The sequence below is a fragment of the Macaca fascicularis genome, chromosome 14 (assembly GCF_037993035.2).
Source record: "Macaca fascicularis isolate 582-1 chromosome 14, T2T-MFA8v1.1".
Lineage (NCBI taxonomy): Eukaryota > Metazoa > Chordata > Mammalia > Primates > Cercopithecidae > Macaca > Macaca fascicularis.
The window spans coordinates 17,418,743-17,445,151 of record NC_088388.1 but is presented as its reverse complement, the minus strand read 5'-3'; the positions used below and the strand labels follow the sequence as shown (position 1 = coordinate 17,445,151).

The window sequence follows — 26,409 nt, the reverse complement described above, 5'->3', positions numbered from 1 at the left end:
ATTACTTATTTCTCTCTCCATTAATTTCTAAGATTCCTGAGGTTGGGGACCATGCTTTAATCAGCCTTGTATTCTTATAATGTCTTGCAATTCTGGAACATAATAACTCATAGCACCTATTTGTTGAATGAATAAACAAATTATCGTAAAATTTCATGAAGTTACTAGTAATAATTATATTTTCAGGTAATTTTGTCCTGAACACCAGAATAAAGACATAGAGAAAGACATATGGAACAAAGGAACAATGTGACTGAGTTTGTCCTTGTGGGGCTCACTCAGAGCCCTCAGGGACAGAAAATATTATTTGTTGTGTTCTTGCTCATCTACATTGTGACAATGGTAGGCAACATACTCATTGCTGTGACTGTGGTGGTCAGCCCAAGTTTGGATACCCCTATGTACTTCTTCCTTGGCTATTTATCATTTATGGATGCTGTTTATTCTACTACAGTTACCCCAAATATGATTATAGACTTACTCTATGAGAAGAAAACCATTTCGTTCCAAGCTTGCATGACCCAGCTTTTTATAGGACACTTATTTGGGGGTGCTGAGATTTTACTCCTGGTTGTCATGGCCTATGACCGCTACGTGGCCATCTGCAAACCCCTGCATTATTTGACCATCATGAACCAAAGGGTGTGTGTTCTACTGCTGCTGTTGGCCTGGGTTGGAGGTTTCTTGCATGCTGTAGTTCATCCTCTTTTTGTGTATAACCTTCCCTTCTGTGGCCCCAATGTCATTGACCATTTCATCTGTGACATGTACCCTTTATTAAAACTTGCCTGCACTGACACCTACATTATTGGCCTTACTGTGGTTGCCAATGATGGGGCAATCTGTGTGGTCATCTTTACGCTCTTACTCATCTCCTATGGGGTCATTCTGCACTCCCTGAAGAGTCTTAGTCAGGAAGGGAGGCACAAAGCCTTATCCACCTGTGGCTCCCACATCACTGTAGTGATCTTCTTCTTTGTCCCTTGTATTTTCATGTATGTGAGACCTCCTTCGACCTTGCCCGTTGATAAATCCTTGACTGTGTTTTACACTGTTATCACCCCTGTGTTGAACCCTCTAATCTATACCTTAAGAAATGCAGAGATGAAAAATGCTATGAAGAACCTCTGGACCAGAAAAAGAAAATGAGGTGGCAGACAAATATATCATCTGTTTTGAATGAAGAGTTGCTGCCTCCAGAAAAGCCATGTGTGATTATTTAATTACAGTAAAATTTTCCTCGGGTTTAATAACTCGTATGAAGTGAAAATCATTTATTACATGAATACTTGCAATGATCAAAATATATTTAGAAGATTTTCATAATTTATTGGAAAAATGTTTCCTTTTGGTCTGTAGAATGGCTCTCGAGATGATAATTTTATGTTAATACTGTAAATTTATTTAAGTTTATGAAAGGGTTTTCTTTTAAGTAAAGTTAATCCTTTTCCAGAATTAATAGTACTCATTATAGATTTCAGAAGAATGAATTAAGAAATAAGACATAAAAATTTCATTTACTTCTCCCCACACAAATACAGACCACATTAATATTTGAAGTATATATTTTATTTTTGTATTTGTAACATACTTTTTATATATAATTTTGTTCTTATTGCTTAGTATATTAAGGTTGAAGAGGAATAATGTTTCCTTTATTAGTAATCATAAGGAGACTGAGTATACTAAAACAATCTGAATGAAAAGGGGAGACATGCAGAAAAATAACTAAATCTTACTTATTTCTCCAATTGAGAAATCACATTATGTCCTCAGGCGAAGCAGCTTGATTTGGTGCTATATTTATATGGAACTGATCCCTTGATCTTCCCACATGTTTGGAATATCTGATAATACCTCTGCCATTTTTCAATACCCCTATCTCATGGCCTTCTAAAAACAGCCAGGCTCTGCTTTTCATATATAAAATTAGCATAATCTATAATCTATGAACTTCAAATATGCAATGCAGAGCCTGATAGAAAATATTTTGGAATACATCATTGTCAAGAAAGACAGGTGTGGTGGTGCATGTCTGTGGTTCCAACTGCTCAGGAGGCTGAGGCTGGGGGATCTCTTGAGCCCGGGAGGTCAAGACTGCAGAGAACCATGATCATGCTACTGCACTGTAACGCGGTTGACAGAGCAAGACTAAGAAAAAAAAAAAGAAAAAGGAAAAAGAAAGATGCTGGCAATATATGATGTTTCCATTCTTATTTTATCGATAGAATGCAGATTATTAGGTAATAAAAGGACTAAAACATATTGTTTCATTGGAAAGAAACTTCATTCATAAAATCTGTGTGAAAATTTCTTTTGAATTAGGCTTGAAATAAAATTTTATCTGCCCCTGACTACAGGTAGAAAACATGTAGTCAAAGAAACTCATTGTTCCTGCTGCTTCTCTGTAGTCTGGATTCATGAGGGACTAAGGCTAGGGAAAAACATAAGTCAATTTCACTGGTAAATCACACATATACGTTCACTTTGTATTATTATTTTTATCCTTATTATTAATACATGGAGATTTCTTATATCATCCAAGTTCTTCCAAAACATAGCACCATTCTTCAAATAGTATCAAGCATTTGGTAGTACCAGAGTTTATATAACTAGGTCCTGTATTTTTGGACATGTAGTTAATTTTCCAATTTCTATGGTTCTATTGAGTGATGAAATAAGAAAACTTGGTTAATTATCTGTTTATGTTTATTGGTCTGAAAGTTCCCTGAAGTCAGGAAAAGTTACTTCTCTTTGTGCTCCCTGTTCCTTGCATAATGTCTGACACATAGAACCCACTCCATAAACTTTGTTAATTACTTGTATCCTTGAATTCTTAATCTATTGGAGTCAGAATTTTTACTGATACATTCTGATAAAGTTTTTCTGTATCAAAGATGCATATATGTTCATACCATTCTTGATATTTGCTATAGATATGTACCTTACTATGTTATTGATGCTACAATTATGGGTGTTTTTATATACAAATGTTTTATCTTAACTTTTTTACTTCTTAATTTTTTTTTGTCATATCACACCTCAGTAAATTCCATTTCCCTCTAGTGACTTTATACATTTTAACACCTTATTTTATTTACTTATTTTTCTTTTCAGCTTTTGTTTTAGAATCAGGAGGCACATGTGCAGGTTTTTTACAAAGGTATATTGCATGATGCTGAGGTTTGGAGTATGATCGCATCCCCACCCAGATAGCGAGCGTGGTACCCAGTAGGTAGTTTTTGAGCCCTTACCCATCTCCCCCTCTCCTGCCTCTAGTTGTCCCCATTAAAAAAATAACTTTACAAAAACATTTGTTTTTGAGCCAATGGAAAATTTTTCTTTATCATAATAGAATATTGAAGTCTACTTTTCCTAAACAGGTAAAATAATCTGCCAATCTAATCCATTAATTATTTTCAATAGTAATTTGGAATTTCTCCTTTTAGTATGTCAAATTCTTTTACATCTAGAAGGTTCAATCTTGAGACATTTCTTTTTATTTCTTTTTTTTTTTTTTTTTTTACCAACACACTATCCCAGTGGTCAAGGATTTTAAATATTTATTTATACTTAATAGAGATAGTCTCCCCTAATTACTAATCTTTTTCAGCTTTCTTGCAATTTCTAAATATTTATTTTTCCTAATAAACCTTAGGGCTGTTTTGTAAAGCTTTTCATAAAATTATATTTAGGGTTTCATGACCCTACTTGTTTATTTTGAGGAAAACGTTATATTATAATGTCTTGTTTTCCTACCTAGAATAAGACACCTATTGTGAAGTCTTGATTGATAAATCTCAATCAGAAAGTGGGCAAAGGACATGCACAGACACTTTTCAAAACAAGACATACATGCTGTCAACAGGCATATGAAAAAAGGTCAATACTAGTGATCATTAGAGAAATGCAAATCAAAACCGCAGTGAGATACCATCTCACACCAGTCAGAATGGCTATTACTAAAAAGTAAAAAAATTACAGGTGCTGGAGAGGTTGCAGAGAAAAAGGAATGCTTACACAGTGTTGATTGGGCTGTAAATTAGTTCACCCATTGTGGAAAACCATGTGGTGATTCCTCAAAGACCTAAAAATAGAGCTACTATTTGACCTAGCAACCCCATTACTGGTTATGTACCCAAAATAATATAAATCATCCTAACATAAAGACACATGTATGCACATGCCCATTGCAGCACTATTAATTGCAAAGACATGGAATCAACATAATGGCCCATCATTGGTAGATTGGATAAAGAAATTGTGGTACATACGCAGCATGGAATACTATTCAGCCATAAAAAAGAATAAGACCGTGTCCTTTGCAGAAACATGGATGGAGCAGGAGGCCATTATCCTTAGCAAACTGACACAGGAACGGAAAACCAAACACCACATGTTCTCACTTCTAAGTGGGAGCTAAATGATGAGAGCACACGAACACATAGAGAGGAACAACAGACACGATGGAGGGTGGGAGGCGTGAGAGGATCACAGAAATACTGATGGATACTAGGCTTAATACCTGGGTTGAGGAAATAATCCATACAACAAACCTCCATGTCAGACTTCTAAAATGACAAACCTCCATGACACCCCCATAACAAACCTTCACATGTACCACTGAACTTAAAGGTTAAAAAAAGTTGTAAATGTCTTCATAGTCTATATACACCTTACTTTTTGATTTGTTCATTTAAAAAGGGAATCCTCTTATTTACATTTGATAAATATTTTCAACGAGCTGACAAGAGAGGACTCAGCATCTTTTCCTGGCATTTCTTGGCACAATCTTTAAAGCCACGGGCATGGGTCTGTATTCAGACACACATAGGCTTGTATCTGACCATATATGGGTTTGAATGTCATAGTATAGGAGTCTGTATTTGACTGTGTACTTGGATCTGTATCCCGCAGCACGTATGACCATATATAGGTGTGTATCCAGTGATACTTGGGTCTGTATCTAACTGAACACAACGTCTATACATGAACACACAGGTCTGTATGTGAAAACACAAAAATCAGTATTTGCTTACTTTTATGATTGTATTTATATAAGTTTTGCATATGATATCATCCTGTCCTTGTCTGTCTACACATGGGGCTATATCTTGCCATATACTGAGCTGCACTGGACCACACGTGTGTTTATATCTGCCCATATATTTAGGGTTTCGGGGATATATTTCGGGCCATTAACAGGTCTTTATCTAAGACACATGGATTGTAGGATTATAGATATATGCTTGTTAGGAGGTAGGGTAAAGACTACATTTTATAACTGTCAAAAAGTTTTAAAACACAATTGCAAAATTATATACTTCCACAAGGGATATATAAGAGTTCCAGTTATTCCGCATCCTCAGTAACAATTGGATTAGTTTTAATTTGCATTCCTGGATGACTAAAGATGTTGAGCATATAATTCTTGGCTGGTCTGTTGAACATTAAAAAAATCATGTGGCTTGTCTTGACTTGTAAAACTTCTTTATACATTCTAGATACAAGTTCTTACTCAGACATATGTATTGCAAGCACACCCACAGTGTATGGCTCACTTTTTCATATCATTAACAGTTTTTATGAGCGAAAGTTTTTATTTTGATGAAGTTCTACATCAATTTTTTTTAGCCAAGATATTTCAGATGGAATATCAACAAAGAAAGTTCAAACTTAATCTGCACTAAAGACCAACTGGATATAATAAGTATTAATAAGTATTTACAGAACATTTCATCCAGTGGCTGCCGGATACATTTTCTTTTCCTCAGCACACAAATCATTCTCAAGGATATACCGTATGTTAGGTTACAAAACAAGTCCAAAAACACTAAAAAAATTTGAAATAATATCAAGTATCTTCTCTGACCACAATGAAATAAAACTAGAAATTAATAATGAGAAATTTTGGAAACTATACTAGTACATGGAAATTAAACAATGCTCCTGAATGATCAGTAGGGTCCATAAAGAAATTAAGAAGAAAATTGATAAATTTCTTGAAAAAAAAAACGGAAACAAATATACCAAAATCTATCAAATACTGAGAAAGCATTACTGAGATGGAAGTTTATAACTGTAAGTGCTTACACCAAAAAACCCTTCAAATGAGAGAACAAAACATCCTAAAGGAGTAGAAAAGCAAGAGGAAATAAAGCCAAAAATTAGAGGAAAAGAAATGATAAGGATCAGAGCAGAAATAAATAAAAATACAAAATATCAATGAAACAAGAGGTTGGTTTTTTGAAAAGTTAAACAAAATTGATCTTTAGCCATAGTAACTAAGGAAAAAGATCCAAATGAATAAAATCAGAAATGAAAAAGAAGACATTAAAATTGATACTGCAAAAATTCAAAGGATCACTAGTGGCTACTATGAACAATTATATGCAATAATTTGGAAAATCTATAAGAAGTGGACAAATTCCTAGATGCAAATAACCTACCAAGATTGAATGAGGAAGAAATCCAAAACCTGAGCCAACTGAAGTCATAAAAAGTCTCCAAGTAAAGAAAAGCCCAGGAGCGGATAGCGTCACATCTGAATTCTACCAAACATTTAAAGAAGAATTAATACCAATCCTACTCAAACTGTTCTGAAGAATAGAGGAGTAAGGAATATTTTCAAACTCATTCTGAGGCCACTATTACCCTGATACTGAAACCAGACAATGATATATCAACAACAACAACAAAAAATGAAACCACAGGCCACTATGTGCTCTGATGAATATTGAAGCAAAAACCCTCAACAAAATACTAGCAAACTCAATTCAACAATACATGTAAAAGATCATTCATCATGACCAAGTGGGATTTATCCCTGGGATTTCGACATATGTAAATCAGTCAGTGTGATACATCATATCAACAGAGTAAAGGGTGGTAAAAACCATATGATCATTTCAACTGACGCTGAAAAAGTATTTGATAAAATTCAACATCCCTTCCTATAAAGCCCTGAAAAAGCTGGGGGTAGAAGGAACTTGCCTCAACATAATAAAAGCTATATATGGGAGATTTACAGCTAGTCTCATAGTGAACAGTGAAATACGGAAAACCTTTCCTCTAAGATCTGGAACATGAGGATGCCCACTGTCCCCATTGTTATTCAACATAGTGCTTGAAGTCCTAGCTAGAGCAATTAGACAAAAGAAAGATATAAAAGGCATATAAATTGGAAAGGAAGAAGTCAAATTATCTTTGTTTGCTGATGATATGATCTTATATTTGGAATAACCACAACAAAACTATTAGAAATAATAAATTCCATAAAGTTTCAGGACACCAGATCAACATACAAAAGTCAGTAGAATTTCTATATGCCAACAGTGAACAATGTGAAGAAGAACAAATAATCCCATTTAAAAAAGAAACACATTATATTAAATACCTAGGAATTAATTTATCCAAAGAAGTGGAAGATCTCTATAATGAAAACTATAAACACCGATTAAGGAAACTGAAGAGGACACACACAAAAAGGGAAAATATTTGATGTTCATGGATTGGAAGAAACAATTTTGTTAAAATGTCTGTACCACCCAAGGCAATCTACAGATTAAATATAATCTCTATCAAAATACCAATGACATTCTTCACAAAAATAGAAAAAAATTATTCTAAAATTTATATGGATCCACTAAAGATGCAGACTAGCCAAAGTTATCTGGAGCAAAAGAACCAAATTGGAGGAATCACATCACCTGACTTCATATTATGCTACAGAGCTATAGAAACAAAACAGTATGGCACCGGTGTAAAAACAGACACATAGACCAAAGGAACAGAATCAAGAACCCAGAAACAAATCCACACACCTACAGTGAACTAATTTCCAACAAAGGTGCCAAGAACATATGCTGGGAAAAGACGGTTTCTTCAACAAATAATGCTGGGAAAACTGGATGTCTACATGTAGGAGAATGAAACTTGATCTCTATTTTTCTACAAATACAAAAATCTAATTAAAATGGATTAAAGATCTCAAACTATGAAACTACTACAAGATAACATTGGGGAAACTCTTGGACATTGGTCTGTGCAAAGATTTCTTGAGCAATATTTCCCTAGCACAGAAAGGCATCAGTAAAAATGGACAAATGGGATCACATCAAGTTAAGAAGCTTCCAGACAGTAAAGGATACAACCAACAAAGTGAAGAGACAACTCATAGAATGGGTGAAGATATTTGCAAACTGCACATCTGACACAGAATTAATAATGACAATGTAGAATGAGCTCAAACAATTCTATAGGAAAACATCTGGCTGGGCATGGTGGCTCATGCCTGTAATCTCAGCACGTTGGGAGGCTGAGGCAGGAGGATCACCTGAGGTCGGAAGTTCAAGACCAGCCCGGCCAACATGGTGAAACCCCATCTCTACTAAAAATACAAAAATTAGCCAGGCATGGTGGTGCATGTCTATAATCCCAGCTACTCGGTAGGCTGAGGCAGGAGAATCGCTTGAACCCAGGAGGCGGAGGTTGTGGTGGGCTGAAATGGTGCCATTGCACCCTAGCCTGGGCAACAAGAGCAAAACTCCATCTCAAAAAAAAAAAAAAAAAGAGAAAGAAAACATCTAATAATCCAATGAAAAAATGAGCAAAATATTAAGGAATCCTAATACACTGTTGATGGGAATGTACATTAGTACAACTACTATAGAGAACAGTTTGAAGGTTTTTCAGAAAACTAAAAATTGAGCAACTATACGATCCAGCAATCCCTTTGCTCAATGTATACCTAAAAGAGAGGCAATTAGTATATCAAGGAGATATTGGCCTTCCCATGTTTGTTTCAGCACTGCTCACAATAGCCAAAATTTGGAAGCAACCTATGTGTCCATTGACAGATAAATAAATAAGGAAAATGTGGTACCTATATACAATGGAGTACTATTCAGCCATTGAAAAGAATGAGATTCACTCATTTGCAACAACATGGATGAGACCAGAGGTCATTATATTATGTGAAGTAAGCCAGGCAAAGAAAGACAAACATCATGATTTCTAACTTATTTGTGGGATCTAAAATTCAAAACAATTGAACTTATGGATGTGGAGAATAGAAAGATGGTTACCAGAAGCTAGGAAGCGTAGCAGGGAGGTGAGAGGGTGGGAGATAAGGATGATTAATGGGTACAAAAATAATCAGAAAGAGTGTATAAGACTTACTACTTGATAGCACAAAAGGGTGACTATGGTCAATAATATGTTAATTGTACATTTAAAAATAACTAAAAGAATATAAGTGGATTGTTTGTAATGCAAAGGGTAAATGCTTGAGGGGATGGATACCCCATTTCTCATGATATGATTGTTATGCATTGCATGCCTGTATCCAAACATGTAATGTACCACATAAATATATATAACTACTACGTACCCACAAAAATTTTAAAAAAGAATGTATATTCTGCAGCTTTTCGGTGCATTGTTCTCTTATGTAAATTGGTCAAATTTGTTAATGGTGTTGATTAAACCTCCCCTCCCCCTTCCTTCTGCCTCCCTTTCTCCTTCCCCCTTCCCGGAACCTCCCTTTCTCCTTCCTCCTTCCTCCTTCCTCCTTCCCTTCCCCCTTCCCTTCCCTCCCCTTCCCTTCCCTCCCCTTCCCTTCTCTCTTGCTATATCGCCCAGGATAAACTCAAACTCTTAGGCTGAAGTGATACTCCCACCTCAGCCTTCCAAGCAGCTAGGACGGAGAAACATGCAACTATATCCTTCTTTGTTCCTTGTTCATTTTTTAAATGCTTTGAAGTACATTTTTTGCCTTGCTTCAGATGAGACTTTGGACTTGGAGTTTGGGCTAATGCTGGAATTAATTAAGACTTCGAGGGACTGTTAGGAAGGCATAACTGTCTCTTTAAAATATGAAAGAGACATGAGATTTGGGAGGAGCACAGGGTAGAATAATATGATTAGGCTTTGTGTCTCCACCCAAATCTCATCTTCAATTGTAATCTCCGTAATCCCCACGTGTCAAGGGAGAGAAAAGGTGGAGGTAATTGAATCATAGGGGCAGTTTCCCCCATGTTCTCATGATAGTGAGTTCTCATGAAATCTGATGGTTTTATAAAGGGGGCTCTTTTCCCTTTGTTCAGCACTTATCCTAAAGTGCCTTGCTTCCCCTTTGCCTTAGGCCATAATTGTAAGTTTCCTGAGGCCTCCCAAGATATGCTGAATTGTGAGTCAATTAAACCTCTTTCCTTTATAAATGACCCAGTTTCAGGCAGTTCTTTATAGCAGTGTAAAAATGGACTGATACATTAGAGGATTGAATTTATGGACTAATGATCATTATGGTTGCATATGACACAGATTCAGGCTTTGATTAAAAACCTCTACTCTAACCTAAAACTGTGTAACTATGATTACCTGTGTTTTTAAGCGTTAGAATCAACTTCGGTTCTAAGGCTCTCTGCCTGTAAGTCTCAGGCTTCTTAAGCACAGACTTTCTATCAACAAGGTTAGGTCCTCCTCTCTGAGGATGTGATTAGGTAAGAGAATCTGGGGCTGGTTTCCTCTTCATTCTGGCTTAAATATTACTTGCTTTACCTCAGTATTTCATAATATAAAACATAATTTATTGTTCAATTTGCTTTAGAATTTTTTTCATATTACAAGATTTTCACACTACTTGGCATTCAGTTACTCTTTCTTGACAAAAGCCGAGTCTTTTTCCTTGGCAAGAACCAAGTCTTTTCCCCCAGGGATTGTTCTCCAGAAGAAAAGCGTTCATTTGAATTTGTTCCAAATATTCTAATTAATCTATAAAAGCCTTATGTCTTTTTAATTAGAAATATTGCTGATGTAAAAGTCATAGACTATGTCTACACATATAAATGGAAGACTTTTTTTTCCTGACAGAATAACTTATGAGATAGATAGGTTAAACATAAAAATTTCTGCCCAAGCTACAATATGTCTTCTGGTATCTAATCTTCTGGTATCCAGTCCTCTAGATGGGTTGTTTTATTTCATCCACGTTTGCTTGTAAAAATTTGTGGAGGATCTCAATTTCCTGGAATGAGATTTGGGAGATACAGAGACATGCCTTTAATCAGAAAAGAAGTGATCTTAGGGATATGCTATTTGAATGACTAAAAGACTGAAGAGATCTGCTTCTGACTGTGAGAAAGCTTTGTCATTGACTTTTTCACAAAGTTAAATCCCAGCAGTTCCTTGTTAGCTATAGAGCTAAATAGCTGGGCACATGAATGTTATAAATCCTTGATCACAGTAAAATATTCATGGTTGCTTCACCATAATTGACAGAGAAGATACAAATTCAAGAAACAAATTTTGGTGTTGACAAATTTTTTGTTTGCTTACCTGGGTCACCAGATAATGGGTGTGTCCAGGTTAATTTCCACTAATTAGGTCAATATTTATATAGTCTTGAAAGAAATTATCTCTGTTTTTCTATGAGGAAATTTTCCAGGGGATGTAAAATTTTAACTACCTTTGTACAGTAGATCCTGACATTATGTTTAAGTGTCTTTATATTTTGGACATCTGCTCTGGATACCTTTATACTTTTCTGAACATTGAGATAATAGAAAGCCTGTGTGGAAATATGGAAATTGTCACACTAGGAGATATTTCTAAATCCATGGACCAGCCATACATTTTTCACGTGTTTTAAGAACACAAATAGATGCATGAGGTATCTTTAGTAACCCTCAGTGAAAGAAGAGTTGCTTTTCTGGACCAAGGACAAGACCCAAGATGTGAGTTTTTGAAGCAATTGACAAGGGCTACTCACTGAAACTTCCTGTAATGTTTTGAAATATAGCTAAAGTCTTAAATATCGCATGTTTTTATTGGCGGAATCTTAATTGGGAAAATTAAGCAAGCACAACACAGACATTAATCAGAGTATACAAGTATATTTGGTTTCCATATATAGCCTTTAAGTGTTTGTTTTCTAATTTGCCAAGTAACAAGAGAAACATGTTCCATGTTACACATAAAATAAGTAAACCAATAGATTTATAATGTAGTACGTAGAATATTTTATTATGTGATACCTTAACATAGGTATAGAATCATTTTTAGATATATTTGATTAGAAAATTTAAAATTGCAGACTATGTCATTGTGTTAGAATATAAAGAAATCAATGCCTAATACGTTCTGGAAGCATGATATGGTCTTTTATGTGTTAATCTAAAAATTATCTCAGCATATATAAGTTCAGGAAAGTATTGAGTCTACTCTTCTTTAGAGAGATTTACAAAACTGTATTGTTTTATAAATTTTATCTATAAGGGATTATTTTTGTTACTATGAGATTTTATCCTTCGAAAAAGTCACACTCTTAGGAAGCTGTATTAAGTTGTTTTTGTCTAGAAACGTGTTAACTTATTTATGTTGAGTGCCTAGTAATATTATCTTTCAGTTTTTAAAGTATTAAATCTTTGATGACTTAAGCTAAAGAGGATAGTTTACATATCTTGGTTTTTACAAGTAAACATCTAAACTGCCCAAGAGAAGATTTATCCTGGTGAAATTTATCATTGATGATTAAAGAGAGAAAAGGAACTAAATCTTGCAGCAAGTAAGATGTGAAAAAAAGAGAATGAGCTATAGGTTTTATTACACCCTTGTGTTCTTCAACAGATGTGCCTTTGTTAGTCTGTAACTTCAACAATGACAGAACTCTCGAATCAGCTGGAAGTGGTAATGTGAATGAGACATGTGGAACATTTATCACAACTGGGTTCTAGGGAAGCGCAAACTCTCTCTGCATATATCCTCCTCCACTGTCAGATCTATGTAAACGGAATCATCTTGTCCACATTTGAGGTTTAGTAATTCTGTAGTTTTCCTCAGCAGTGAATATCAGAAAGTTTGTGTTTGTATCTCAACTTGTCCCATTGTTCTCTTGTCTTTAAGTTTGTCCTTAACTGTCAGATCTAGAGACACTAAGAGATCAATGTTGTTTTTATTTTTCTTTTTGAATTTTCTTTTCTTTTTTCTTTTTACTAGGATCTGGTCTGTGTCTATTTGTTATGGCTATTTCCAAAGCCTTCTGAGTCACCCAGGGACCCACAGGAGGTTGTGCTTCCAGTATTTCCTCATTAAAATAAATTTTTCTGAAGAAGATTTTTAGCAGAAAACTAGCCTCACTTTTTTTTTTTTTTTTTTGAGATAGTCTCACTTGGTCACCCAAGCTGGAGGACAGTAGTATGATCCTGGCTCACTGCAACCTCTGCCTCCTGGGTTCAAGTGATTCTCACACCTCAGCCTCTTGAGTAGTTGGGATAACAGGTGTATATCACCATGCCCAGCTAATTTGCCTTACTTAATTCTGAAATTAATCATCTTATTTCTTGTGAATATTAATGTATTTACTATAATTTCTCTTTTTTTCTGATTTGACCCCTTTTTCTTTCATTTTCTACCATTTAGCTCTCCCGCTGATGATCAGTTCAACTTTTTTTTACTAGAATTCTGCTTGCTTCTCATTAAGGTATATTTTATTATGATAAAATCACTACTCATACATAATTAAATATGTAATTCCTACGACATACAATTTTATTGTGTGCCTCAAAATGTTTCCCTGAATTATAAGTGTTTTATTATTTTTAACTTAGACTATGTCTATAAATCTTTCCAAGTTGACAGAGATTCACATGATTTGTTCTATCTTCAAAGTGAAGCATTCAATAACACTGATAATAACTATAATTGATTGAGTCCTTATGAGGTGCCAGCCAGTGTTCTAGGCACTTTACCTTCTTTTATAAATCAACAGTTAGTTCATTGTGTTCAAAATTAATTGCTGAAAATTAAGCAATTAAGAGGTAAGGACTATTGGGATTCCCATTCTACAAATGATGAAAGTAAGGGTCAGAGAGCTTTAGTAAATGGCCCAAAGTCTCATAAAAAATGGTGAACATGAGGTTGTAGCTGAAGAAACGTGGCTCCAGTGTCCACATTATTCACAACATGCTACACTTTCTCTTTGAGGATGTCTTGGATCTTAAATAGGTACATACTCAGTGAGAAGCTTACAGTCAGTACTCACTGTAATAAAAAAATCCATTGTCCCACAGACAACCATTTTTCATGTACCCGTCATGACCTTGGAAATTTTTATTTAATTATATATTTATAAAAAAAGAAAAAAATTGTCAGCAGAATACCATAAAGGAGAGGTGCACTAATAGTCCTGTAGATAGTTGACTAGAAAGGATTCTGAATTTCTCAAATTTAATCCCATTGTTTTCCAGTGAGTAAACTGAGACAGACTTGTAAATGCATTCAAATGGCTCAAATCCGTGCCTTCTTACACGGAATTTGGAATTTCTCTTAGAATATGCTTCTTTTTGGAATCTGGTAACTAAGATTCTATTTTTGAGTACTCTTGGTGTCTAAATAGTGTTATGAATAAAACCATGTCCCACTGTTCTGTACCTCTTTCTACAGTGTCTATTTTTCTCCTCTCTCACTACCTAGCTCATCTCAAGAATTCATGAAAAAAAACACGGCATATTTGTTAGTTGGTGATAGTCATGAGTTAGTTCACTGGAGTTCAAATTAATTAAAATTAAGATATTGTATGTAAGTGGTGAAAAAATTGGGGTATAGGCAAGGATAAAATGGAGAGAATCACAGCTCCTTATAAGTTGGACAAGGAGTCAGACCAAGTAATCACTACAGGGAACAATGTGATGAATAATATCATAGCTATTTATACATTTCAGAGTCATGTCTTCTGACATTTAATGAAAGACTAATAAAGACTGAACATACTTCGAGGTGTGAAGGAATGAAGGTCTAATAGTGGAAGGCCAGAGTACTGAGTGACATATTTCAGAAGATGTTATTCTTGCACAGATCATATTATAAAGATATCACACATACAAACACAAAGGACTAAATCTATGTCTATTTATTTAGAGTTTATTACCATAAGCAGAGAGTAAGTTATTTGAGACCAAGAACCTGTTGAATTCTGTGGCAAGAAAAATGTTTTAAATAAGTTATAAAATGTATGAATGGCTTTTGGGACTTTAACACTTCTTCTATATAGAATATTCACTAAAACTTAGAGGTAGAAGCCTTTACCTGTTGAAGAAACTAAAATCTTTGTGGAGAAATAGAATTGTCAAGGGAAGATGGACTCTTTGGATGAGAAACACAAGAGAGACTTACTGCATGTTTATTGTGTGTAAATCACTATTGAGGATACAACAATGAAGATGTGCTCTGTGACACAATGGATGTGATCATATTCCTGTTCACTGTTTCATTACAGGTTCTATTCTCCTGAGCTCTCACCTCTGATACAAGCCTGAAAGAAGAGTAAATGAGACAGAATAACAATATTACAGAATTTGTCCTCCTGGGCTTCTCTCAGGATCCTGGTGTGCAAAAAGCATTATTCGTCATGTTTTTACTCACATATATTGTGACCATGGTGGGGAACCTACTTATTGTGGTGACTATTATTTCCAGCCCTTCCTTGGGCTCCCCAATGTATTTCTTCCTTGCCTGCCTGTCATTTGTAGATGCTGTGTATTCCACCACCATTTCTCCCGTATTGATTGTAGACTTACTCTGTGATAAAAAGACTATTTCCTTCCCAGCTTGTATGGGCCAACTGTTTATAGACCACTTGTTTGGTGGTACTGAGGTCTTCCTTCTGGTGGTGATGGCCTGTGATCGCTATGTGGCCATCTGTAAGCCACTGCACTATTTGACCATCATGAATCGACAGGTTTGCATCCTTGTCTTGGTGTTGGCTGTGACTGGAGGTTTTGTGCATTCTGCGTTTCAAATTTTAGTTGTGTACAGTCTGCCTTTCTGTGGCCCCAATGTCATTGACCACTTTGTCTGTGACATGCACCCATTATTGGAACTGGTGTGCACTGACACCTACTTTATAGGCCTTATGGTGGTTTTCAATGGTGGAGCAATCTGTATGGTCATCTTCATCCTTCTGCTAATCTCCTATGGGGCCATCCTAAACTCCCTTAAAACTTACAGTCAGGAAGGGAGGCGTAAAGCCCTGTCTACCTGCAGCTCCCACATTACCATGGTTGTCCTGTTTTTTGTTCCCTGTATTTTCATATATGTAAGACCTGTTTCAAACTTTCCTATTGATAAATTCCTGACTGTGTTTTATTCTGTTATCACACCCATGTTGAATCCTTTTATATACACATTGAGAAATTCAGAGATGAGAAATGCTATAGAAAAACTCTTGTGATCCCAAAGTGGGAAGACAGGATTTAGATGCTCCAAGCTCAATTAAGAAGTCATCCCATTGTGGCATCTGTTTGAAGTTCAAGATTTCAACCTCTATATCCAGAACTGAGAGTGGGGCTGCTTGGGTGCAGGTCCTATTGTGTACATTTTAAATTATGTATTTTCTCTATTACACATCTATTGAGACAGGACATTTCTCCTGTATTCCCAGCACAGAGTGGGGAAAGGGAGGAATAGGTAATTAAAATAGATGCTCCTGTTCAAAAGGGAAGGCTATGGTGCTTCCTTCTGTGTAATTTATTTAAAGACTTTGTGGAATATACAAGCACCATATTCACAAATATCTTTGAAACTAGTCCTTCTCAGACTTGAGCTGAAACTCTATGTGCAGTCAGATAATACTCTTAAGAATCTAGAATGATGTTTGTCTAGTTTAAGGTACTGATGATACACACCATTAAAATTTTCTGAAGTCTATTCATGGTGTCTGTACATCCACAAGTTGGAAACGACTTTTATTTGGATGACCTCTCTTACTGTCAGAGTACTTAGCTCTTTGCAGAGACTGGAAAGGGAAACCATTTTCATCTTTGAAACCAGCAAGTTCTGACTGTTTTATGTTTCTTGTAAATTCTGTCTGAAAATATAACAGTTAATCTTTTCAGTAGTATTATTTAAAAAATCTGACTTCTTATGAGATACAATGCTATAATAAACAGCTGTAACTTTCAATATTCTATTTGGAAATTTTAGTCAAATCCACCTATTCATTAAAGGACATTTAAAAAAATTTCTGCCTTACTATAGGTGACAGAATTACTAAATGTTTTCATCACTAGATAGCAACTCACTTTTTTTACAGCCTCCAAAACAGTTATGTCTGTATTTTCAGCCTTTACATACAATATCCCGGGGGCCCTTAGTTTCATATACTAAAGCCAGTTCCATACACTTTAAATTGTTGTTATGGAAACACCACACCTTGAGGTGCCACTTTTTATTCTGGTCCTGTCTTCATATATGGTACAGGGCTCCACAGTTTTTGTGATTTCAAACAACCATCATTTTATTTTATCTCAAAATTTTGTGAGTCAGGAGTTCATGCAGTTGTTGGCTGGGTATTTCTTCTGTTTTGTGTGGCAACGACTGAAGTCACTGTCTTATTCAGCTGATAACTGAGTTTTATGAAATGCAGGATAACTTAATTCACATTTAAAGTGTATTGGAAGGGATGACAGTAAGAGATGCAACACGGGTTCCTCTTACTATCCCTTTAGATGAAGGAACATATCAAAAAGAGTATATTGTAGTTTTATTCATTTTAAGTTGGATCCATAATCATCTTTAATTAACATCTCAGCAACACTGGGTTTTCTAGTTCCTAAATACAGTATATCTGTTAGGTATTTCAAACGTTTATTTTTGAAGAGGTTTGCAGTTTTTATTCATTCCCATGTGAATGGGAGTTCATTCATGATTTGGCTCTCTGTTTGTCTGTTACTGGTGTATAAGAATGCTTGTGATTTTTGCACATTCATTTTGTATCCTGAGACTTTGCTGAAGTTGCTTATCAGCTTAAGGAGATTTTGGGCTGAGACAATGGGGTTTTCTAAATATACAATCATGTCATCTGCAAACAGGGACAATTTGACTTCTTCTTTTCCTTACTGAATACCCTTTATTTCTTTCTCTTGCGTGATTGCCCTAGCCAGAACTTCCACCACTATGTTGAATAGGAGTGGTGAGAGAGGGCATCCCTGTCTTGTGCCAGTTTTCAAAGAGAATGCTTCCAGATTTGCCCATTCAGTATGATATTGGCTGTGGGTTTGTCCTAAATAGCTGTTATTATTTTGAGGTACGTTCCATCAATACCGAATTTATTGAGAGTTTTTAGCATGAAGGGCTGTTGAATTTTGTCAAAGGCCTTTTCTGCATCAATTGAGATAATCATGTGGTTTTTGTCTTTGGTTCTGTTTATATGCTGGATTATGTTTATTGATTTGCGTGTGTTGAACCAGCCTTGCATCCCAGGGATGAAGCCCACTTGATAATGGTGGATAAGCTTTTTGATGTGCTGCTGGATTCGGTTTGCCAGTATTTTGTTGAGGATTTTTGCGTCGATGTTCATCAGGGATATTGGTCTAAAATTTTCTTTTTTTTGTTGTATCTCTGTCAGGCTTTGGTATCAGGATGATGTTGCCCTCGTAAAATGAGTTAGGGAGGATTACCTCTTTCTATTGATTGGAATAGTTTCAGAAGGAATGGTACCAACTCCTCCTTGTACTTCTGGTAGAATTCGGCTGTGAATCCATCTGGTCCTGGAGTGTTTTTTTTGGTTGGTAGGCTATTAATTATTGCCTCAATTTCAGAGCCTGCTATTGGTCTACTCAGGGATTCAACTTTTCCTGGTTTAGTCTTGGGAGAGTGTAAGTGTCCAGGAAATTATCCATTTCTTCTAGCTTTTCTCATTTATTTGCATAGAGGTGTTTATAGTATTCTCTGATGGTAGTTTGTATTTCTGTGGGGTTGGTGGTGATATCCCCTTTATCATTTTTCATTGTGTCTATTTGATTCTTCTCTCTTTTCTTCTTTATTAGTCTTGTTAGCAGTCTATCAATTTTGTTGATCTTTTCAAAAAACCAGCTCCTGGATTCATTGATTTTTTTGGAGGGTTTTTTGTGTCTCTATCTCCTTCAGTTCTGCTCTGATCTTAGTTATTTCTTGCCTTCTGCTAGCTTTTGAATGTGTTTGCTCTTGCTTCTTGAGTTCTTTTAATTGTGATGTCAGGATGTCAATTTTAGATCTTTCCTGCTTTCTCTTGTGGGCATTTAGTGCTACAAATTTCCCTCTACACACTGCTTTAAATGTGTCCCAGAGATTTTGGCATGTTGTATCTTTGTTCTCATTGGTTTCAAAGAACATCTTTATTTCTGCCTTCATTTTGTTATGTACCCAGTAGTCATTCAGGAGCAGGTTGTTCAGTTTCCATGTAGTTGAGCGGTTTCGATTGAGTTTCTTAGTCCTGAGTTCTAGTTTAATTGCACTGTGGTCTGAGAGACAGTTTGTTAAAATTTCTGTTCATTTACATTTGCTGAGGAGTGCTTTACTTCCAACTATGTGATCAATTTTGGAGTAAGTGTGATGTGGTGCTGAGAAGAATGTATATTCTGTTGATTTAGGGTAGAGAGTTCTGTAGATGTCTATTAGGTCCGCTTGGTGCAGAGTTGAGTTCAATTCCTGGATATCCTTGTTAACTTTCTGTCTCGTTGATCTGTCTAATGTTGACAGTGGAGTGTTGAAGTCTCCCATTATTATTGTATGGGAGTCTAAGTCTCTTTGTAAGTCTCTAAGGACTTGCTTTATGAATCTGGGTGCTCCTGTATTGGGTGCATATATATTTAGGATAGTTAGCTCTTCCTGATGAATTGATCCCTTTACCATTATGTAATGGCCTTCTTTATCTCTTTTGATCTTTGATGGTTTAAAGTCTGTTTTATCAGAGACTAGTATTGCAACCCCTGCTTTTTTTTTTGTTTTCTATTTGCTTGGTAGATCTTCCTCCATCCCTTTATTTTGAGCCTATGTGTGTCTCTGCATGTGAGATGGGTCTCCTGAATACAGCAGACTGATGGGTCTTGATTCTTTATCCAGTTTGCCAGTCTGTGTTTTTTAATTGGACCATTTAGTCCATTTACATTTAAGGTTAATATTGTTATGTGTGAACTTGATCCTGTCATTATGATATTAGCTGGATATTTTGCTCGCTAGTTGATGCAGTTTCTTCCTAGCATCGATGGACTTTACATTTTGACATGTTTTTGCAATGGCTAGTACCTGTTGTTCCTTTCCATGTTTAGTGCTTCCTTCAGGATCTCTTGTAGGGCAGGCCTGGTGGTGACAAAATCTCTAAGCATTTGCTTATCTGTAAAGGATTTTATTTCTCCTTCACTGATGACACTTAGTTTGGCTGGATATGAAATTCTGGGTTGAAAATTCTTTTCTTTAAGAATGTTGAATATTGGCCCCCACTCTCTTCTGGCTTGTAGAGTTTCTGCGGAGAGATCTACTGTTAGTCTGATGGGCTTCCCTTTGTGTATAACCCGACCTTTCTCTGTGGCTGCCCTTAACATTTTTTCCTTCATTTCAACTTTGGTGAATCTGACATTATGTGTCTTGGAGTTGCTCTTCTCGAAGAGTATCTTTGTGGCATTCTCTGTATTCCCTAAATTTGAATGTTGGCCTGCCTTACTAGGTTGGGGAAGTTCTCCTGGATGATATCCTGAAGAGTGTTTTCCAACTTGGTTCCATTTTCCCCATCACTTTCAGGCACACCAATCAGATGTAGATTCGATCTTTTCACATAATCCCATACTTTTTGGAGGCTTTGTTCATTTCTTTTTACTCTTTTTTCTCCACACTTCTCTTCTTGCTTCATTTCATTCATTTGATCTTCAATCGCTGATACTCTTTCTTCCAGTTGATTGAGTCAGTTACTGAAGCTTGTGCATTTGTCACGTAGTTCTTATGTTATGGTTTTCATCTCTATCGGTTCTTTTAAGGTCTTCTCTGCATTGATTATTCTAGTTATCCATTTGTTCATTCTTTTTTCAAGGTTTTTAGTTTCTTTGCACTGGTTACGTAGTTCCACCTTTAGCTCTGAGAAGTTTGATCGACTGAAGCCTTCTTCTCTCAACTAGTCAAAGTCATTCTCCGTCCAGCTTTGTTCTGTTGCTGGTGATGAGCTGCATTCCTTTGGAGGGGGAGATGCGCTCTGATTTTTTGAATTTCCAGCTTTTCTGCCCTGCTTTTTCCCCATCTTTGTGGTTTTATCTGCCTTTGGTCTTTGATGATGGTGACGTACTGATGGGATTTTGGTGTGGGTGTCCTTTCTGTTTGTTAGTTTTCCTTTTAACAGTCAGGACCCTCAGCTGTAGGTCTGTTGGAGTTTACTTGAGGTGCACTCCAGACCCTGTTTGCCTGGGTATCAGCAGCAGAGGCTGTAGAAGATAGAATATTGCTGAACAGCGAGTGTTGCCATCTGATTCTTGCTCTGGAAGCTTCATCTCAGGGGTGTACCCTGCCGTGTGAGGTGTGAGGTGTTGGTCTGCACCTAGTGGGGGATGTCTCCCTGTTAGGCTACTCAGGGGTCAGGGACCCACTTAAGCAGACAGTCTGTCCATTCTCAGATCTCAACCTCCGTGCTGGGAGATTCACTGCTCTCTTCAAAGCTATCAGACAGGGGCATTACCTCTGCTGAGATTTCTGCTGCTTTTTGTTTAGCTATGCCCTGTCCCCAGAGAAGGAGTCTACAGAGGCAGACAGGCCTCCTTGAGCCATGGTGGGCTCCACCCAGTTCGAGTTTCCCAGTGGCTTTGTTTACCCACTTAAGCCTCAGCAATGGCGTGCGCCCCTCCCCCAGTCTCACTGCTGCCTTACATTTAGACCTCAGACTGCTGTGCTAGCAATGAGGGAGGCTCTGTGGGTGTGGGACCCTGCGGGCCAGGTGTGGGATATAATCTCCTGGTGTGCCATTTGCTAAGACCCTTGGTAAAGCACAGTATTAGGGTGGGAGTTACCTGATTTTCCAGGTGTTGTGTGTCTCAGTTTCCCTTGGCTACGAAAAGGGATTCCCTTCCCCCTTGCACTTCCCAGGTAAGGTGATGCCTCGCCCTGCTTCAGCTCTCACTGATCGGGCTGCACCAGCTGACCAGCACTGATTGTCCGGCACTCCCTAGTGAGATGAACCCAGTACCTCAGTTGAAAATGCAGAAATCACCTGTCTTCTATGTTACTCATGCTGGGAGCTGGAGGCTGGAGCTATTCCTATTCAGCCATCTTGGGCGCCTAACCCTAATCCACATTTTTATTTACAGTTAACCACCAGAAGAACGTAGACTCAAATCTGCAGCTATTTGGTTTTGAGCCTTAAATTCATTTGGCACTCCTCTTGGGATCCCATTGACATCTATATAAACATGATAATCGAAGGACCCATGGGTTTCCTCTCTTGTTTGATGATGTTTGCTTCCTATCCTTTCTGGTTGATGAAATGCCAGGGTGAAAGGGATGGCCCATTGAATTAGAGCACAAATTCTGCTCCACTTACTTGGCAGAGTGTCCAGTATTGGTCTACCACAATACCACCACACATCTGCTCGAGAATGGCTAAGGGCAGACTGATGGGTAAGCTCTTGGAAGGGCTTAAGCTCACTGCATCCCGTTAAGGCTCCCAGGAACACCAAGTTATCTCCCTGTCATGAGAGACACGAAGTAAAATTGGCATTGGGAGATGGACGCTGAATGGCCCTTGGAAGCTGACCCGCAGGGTGTTTAACTTCAGGGAACAGCAGAGAAAGAGCTTGGCATGATTTGTTACCACAGGCTTAGGGGTTCTGGAGGAGAGCTACCATACAGCTCATGCCCAGTCAACTGGAAGACCATCCAAGTGGAAAGGGGACAATCTGGGCCTCTGGTCTATCATGTGCACAAGCATAACATTCACTTTTGTTTAAAGTGTGGATGGAATATTTAATCCATTCCACCTAGGCATTTGCATCTTGATATACTGTCTCTAGAGCTATAGTTTCCCTTAAGTTTTCTACCTCCACAACTGTTACCTGGGTTGGGTCATTTTGGAAATGGGAGGAAGATGTTGGGCTCACTATACTTAGGGAGAGTATTGGGTTCCACCTGTCTCCTGGACTTTGGGTCTGAACTCCTTTATTATTGGTAACCAGTGTTTTAACTAATTTCAGGGAGAAGATTCCTATAGGGTCCTGTCCTTCAATGCCTGTTCCTTACCTGTACCATTCGAATATAGAGGGCTTTTGGGCCATTGTCCAGGGATTATTTATAATTAGCAACAAGGGGTTACAGTGTAATGGCTTACAATTTGGTGGGGTGGTACAATGGACTAGTTGGACTTTTTGTTTCAGCCCCCATAATTTATTTGAAGCAGGAGGCTTGGCTGTCCACTCTTTGTACTTAGTAGTCCACCAAACATCTGCCCAGTCACCATAAGGACTTTTTAAGGCCCCATACTTATACCTGCTTGATTCCTTGTGGTATGGACACAGATACTTATCAACATGAGATAGCTTCCTTTGAGCTTGCACGTCTCCACATGGGATGACTGAACAGGCATTGAACTGACGGGTTAAAGGATGGCTATCCTGAGTTACATTGATGACAAGATGAACTTCTGTTGAAAAAAATAAACAAGTGATTATTCAGCTCTTTTTAGAGTTAGTTTGGCGGGGGTGGGCCCTGGTGTGACAGTCCATGATTCTGGAGGTGGCGGCATCTTCTTGACTTGGGTGTATGAGTCCATCCTCTTTCCACTGTCCAGACTGCAGTCTCAGTAGTTAGGAGCACTGGATAGGGTCCTTCCCAGGCTGGTTTGAGCTTCCCTTCCTTCCACCCTTTGATAAGGACGTGGTCTCCAGGTTAATGCTGATGTTCTGGAAACTCCAGGGGCAGCACCTGTTCTAGGAGGCCTTTAGTCTTAAGGGAATAGAAGGTAGAGGATAGACCAAGTATACAATTTTTGAGGAACTGGTCTTTTGTTTCAAAGGTAGGGATGTCAGCAGTGGAGTGTAAGTAGGGCAATCCATAGAACATTTCATAAGGGGAGAGACCAATATCTCTCCGAGGAGCAGTCTGGATTCTTAACATAGCAATAGGAAGACATTTAGTCCATGGCAATTGAGTTTCTAAAGCTAATTTAGTTAAGTGGTTTTTTAGAGTCTGGTTCATCCGCTCTACCCTTCCTGAGGAAGATGGATGCCAATGGGTATGGTATTCCCAATTTATATCTAGTACTTGGGCTAACTTCTTAATGACACGCACAGTGAAATGGGTTCCGTTATCTGAGTCAATATTTTCTATTAGTCCAAATCTGGGTACGATGTTTTCAATTAATGCTTTAACTACATTACTAGCAGTTGCACTTGAGAGTGAGATTGCCTCTATCCAGTGGGTAAAGTGGTCTATTATTACTAATAAGTATTTTAAATGACCAATTGGAGGCACTTTAGTGTAATCCATCTGAACACTTTGAAAATGGTCTCAGTCCTGGATTTCTTCCTTCAAGGGGCGATTTCCTTAGAACCTGCTTATTAGTTTTTTTACATATCAAGCAACTATCTATAACTTGTTCAGTTGGGGTGTAAATTCCTATACACCCATAAACCCGGAGAACTGCATCGCACATTGCTTGGGGTCCCCAGTGGGTTCCCTGATGTAACTGAGACAAGACCTCCCTCATAAGAGGTTTCGATAACATTTCCCTTTGATCTCATAATATCCATTTCCCTTCCGCATTTTCTTTAGCTCCTATTTTTATTAACCTCTCCTTTTCAATGGAAGAGAAAATGGGGGTTGCAGTAGGAGAAGGAAGGCATGGAGTTAAATGAAAAACAGGTGTTTCAGAAGAAACAGCAATTTGTTTTGCTATCTGATCTGCAAGATTATTTCCCAGACTTGTGAAAGACAAGTGCCTTTGGTACCCTGGGACATGCACAATAGCTATCTCTTCTGGCAGTTGGAGATTGTTGAGGACATGAGCAATGAGCTCTCTATGAATTAATTGTAGTCTATACTATTGATAAGACCCCTCGCCATCCAAATTTTCCCAAATGTGTGTGCCATCCCAAAGGCATACTTAGAGTCAGTATAGATAGTTCCTTCTTTGTTTTGTAAATGTCCCAAAGCTTGGCTGAGTGTAAACAATTCACAGGTTTGGGCAGACCAATCATTATGCAGCCTTCCTGATTCTACTTCTTCAAGTGTCTCTCCATCAATCGCTGAATACCCATTATGTCTTTTTGCTTCAATCACCCAGGAGGACCCATCTATGAATAAGTGCCGCCCCATCTTGAAGGGAGTTTCTCCTAAGTCTGGTCGAACTTTTGTATGGTAGCCAATTAGATCTAAACATACGTGCTCTCATTTTAAGTTTGGATCCCCCGTTAAAAAGCCTGTTGGATTATGAGTTTTTAGTAGTTAATATGAAATCATCCTTTTCCAGTAAGATAGCCTCATATTTTAAAATTCTTGAGTCAGTGATCCATCTCCCTGCTTTCTGATTTAATATAGTTCTAACGTGGTGGAGCGTGCTTACTGTTAACTTTCCTCCAAAGATTAACTTCCTACTTTATTCAGCTAATACTGCTGTAGCTGTGATGGATTGGATACGTTGGGACCACCCACGAGTGACTAGGTCTAAGCACTCCTAGGGCTACCCCCTTATTTACATTAATGAAAAGGTGAAATGGCATTTCTAGGGAGGGTAGAGCTAGAACAGGGACTGTTATGAGCATCTCTTTCAATTCCTCAATCTGCTAGATTTCCTGGGAAGTCCACAAGAGATTATCAGGCTTCCACTGGGCAAGTTTCTCATATAGAAGTTTACTTTTTAATGCATATGAGTCGATCCATAAACGACAATATCCAATTAGTCCTAAAAATTTCCTGAGTTCTTGTTTAGTTTGAGGCATGGGTAGGGAAACAATTCCCTCTACTCTTTCAGGTCCTATTTTTCATTTACCTTCACTGATTAGGTGGCCTAAGTATTTAACTTCAGGTTCTACATACTGAAGTTTCCCTTTTGAGACCTGCAACCCCTCACATTGCAAGTTACTGAGAATGCGTGTAGAGAAGTCACCTACTTCTTTTATGTCTCTACCAGATATAAGGAGATCATCCACGTACTGAAGCAGACATATTTGTTTAGGGACTGTAACTTTCTCTAGTACTTGTTCTAGGATCTGACCAAAGAGGTTGGGGGAGTCTGCAAACCCCTGGGGCAGGACTGTCCATTGATATTGTTGTCTCCGCCCTGAATGGGGGTCTTCCCACTCAAAGGCAAATATATCGTGGCTATCCTCAGTCAAGGGGCATGCCCAGAAGGCATCTTTCAAATCTATCACTGTACACCATTGATGATCATACGGAATTTTGCTAAGAATGGTGTAAGGGTTAGGAACAATGGGGTGAGTGGTCTGGACTGTTTGATTAATAGCTCTAAGGTCTTGCACCAATTGATACAACCCATCTGATTTCTTGACAGGCATGATTGGGTTTTGTAAGGAGACATATAGGGTTCAAAAAGCCCATCTTTAACAAGACCCTCAATTACAGGCTTTAGCCCTACTCTGATCTCTAAAGGAATGGGATAGTGCT

At 37.6% G+C, this 26,409-nt stretch overlaps 2 protein-coding genes across 2 annotated transcripts; both read left to right on the top strand.

Moving 5' to 3' along the window:
- The first annotated feature begins 231 nt into the window (after window positions 1–231).
- On the top strand, window positions 232–1,149 carry LOC102123679 (olfactory receptor 4A15-like). The gene has a single exon (XM_005577899.3). It carries the CDS (start codon window positions 232–234, stop codon window positions 1,147–1,149), a length of 918 nt encoding a protein of 305 aa, XP_005577956.3.
- Window positions 1,150–15,215: 14,066 nt separating this feature from the next.
- Window positions 15,216–16,228, top strand: LOC102124622 (olfactory receptor 4A8). The gene has a single exon (XM_015435301.3). The coding sequence runs from the start codon at window positions 15,326–15,328 to the stop codon at window positions 16,226–16,228; it is 903 nt and encodes a 300-aa protein (XP_015290787.3). The 5' UTR covers window positions 15,216–15,325.
- Window positions 16,229–26,409: the final 10,181 nt, after the last annotated feature.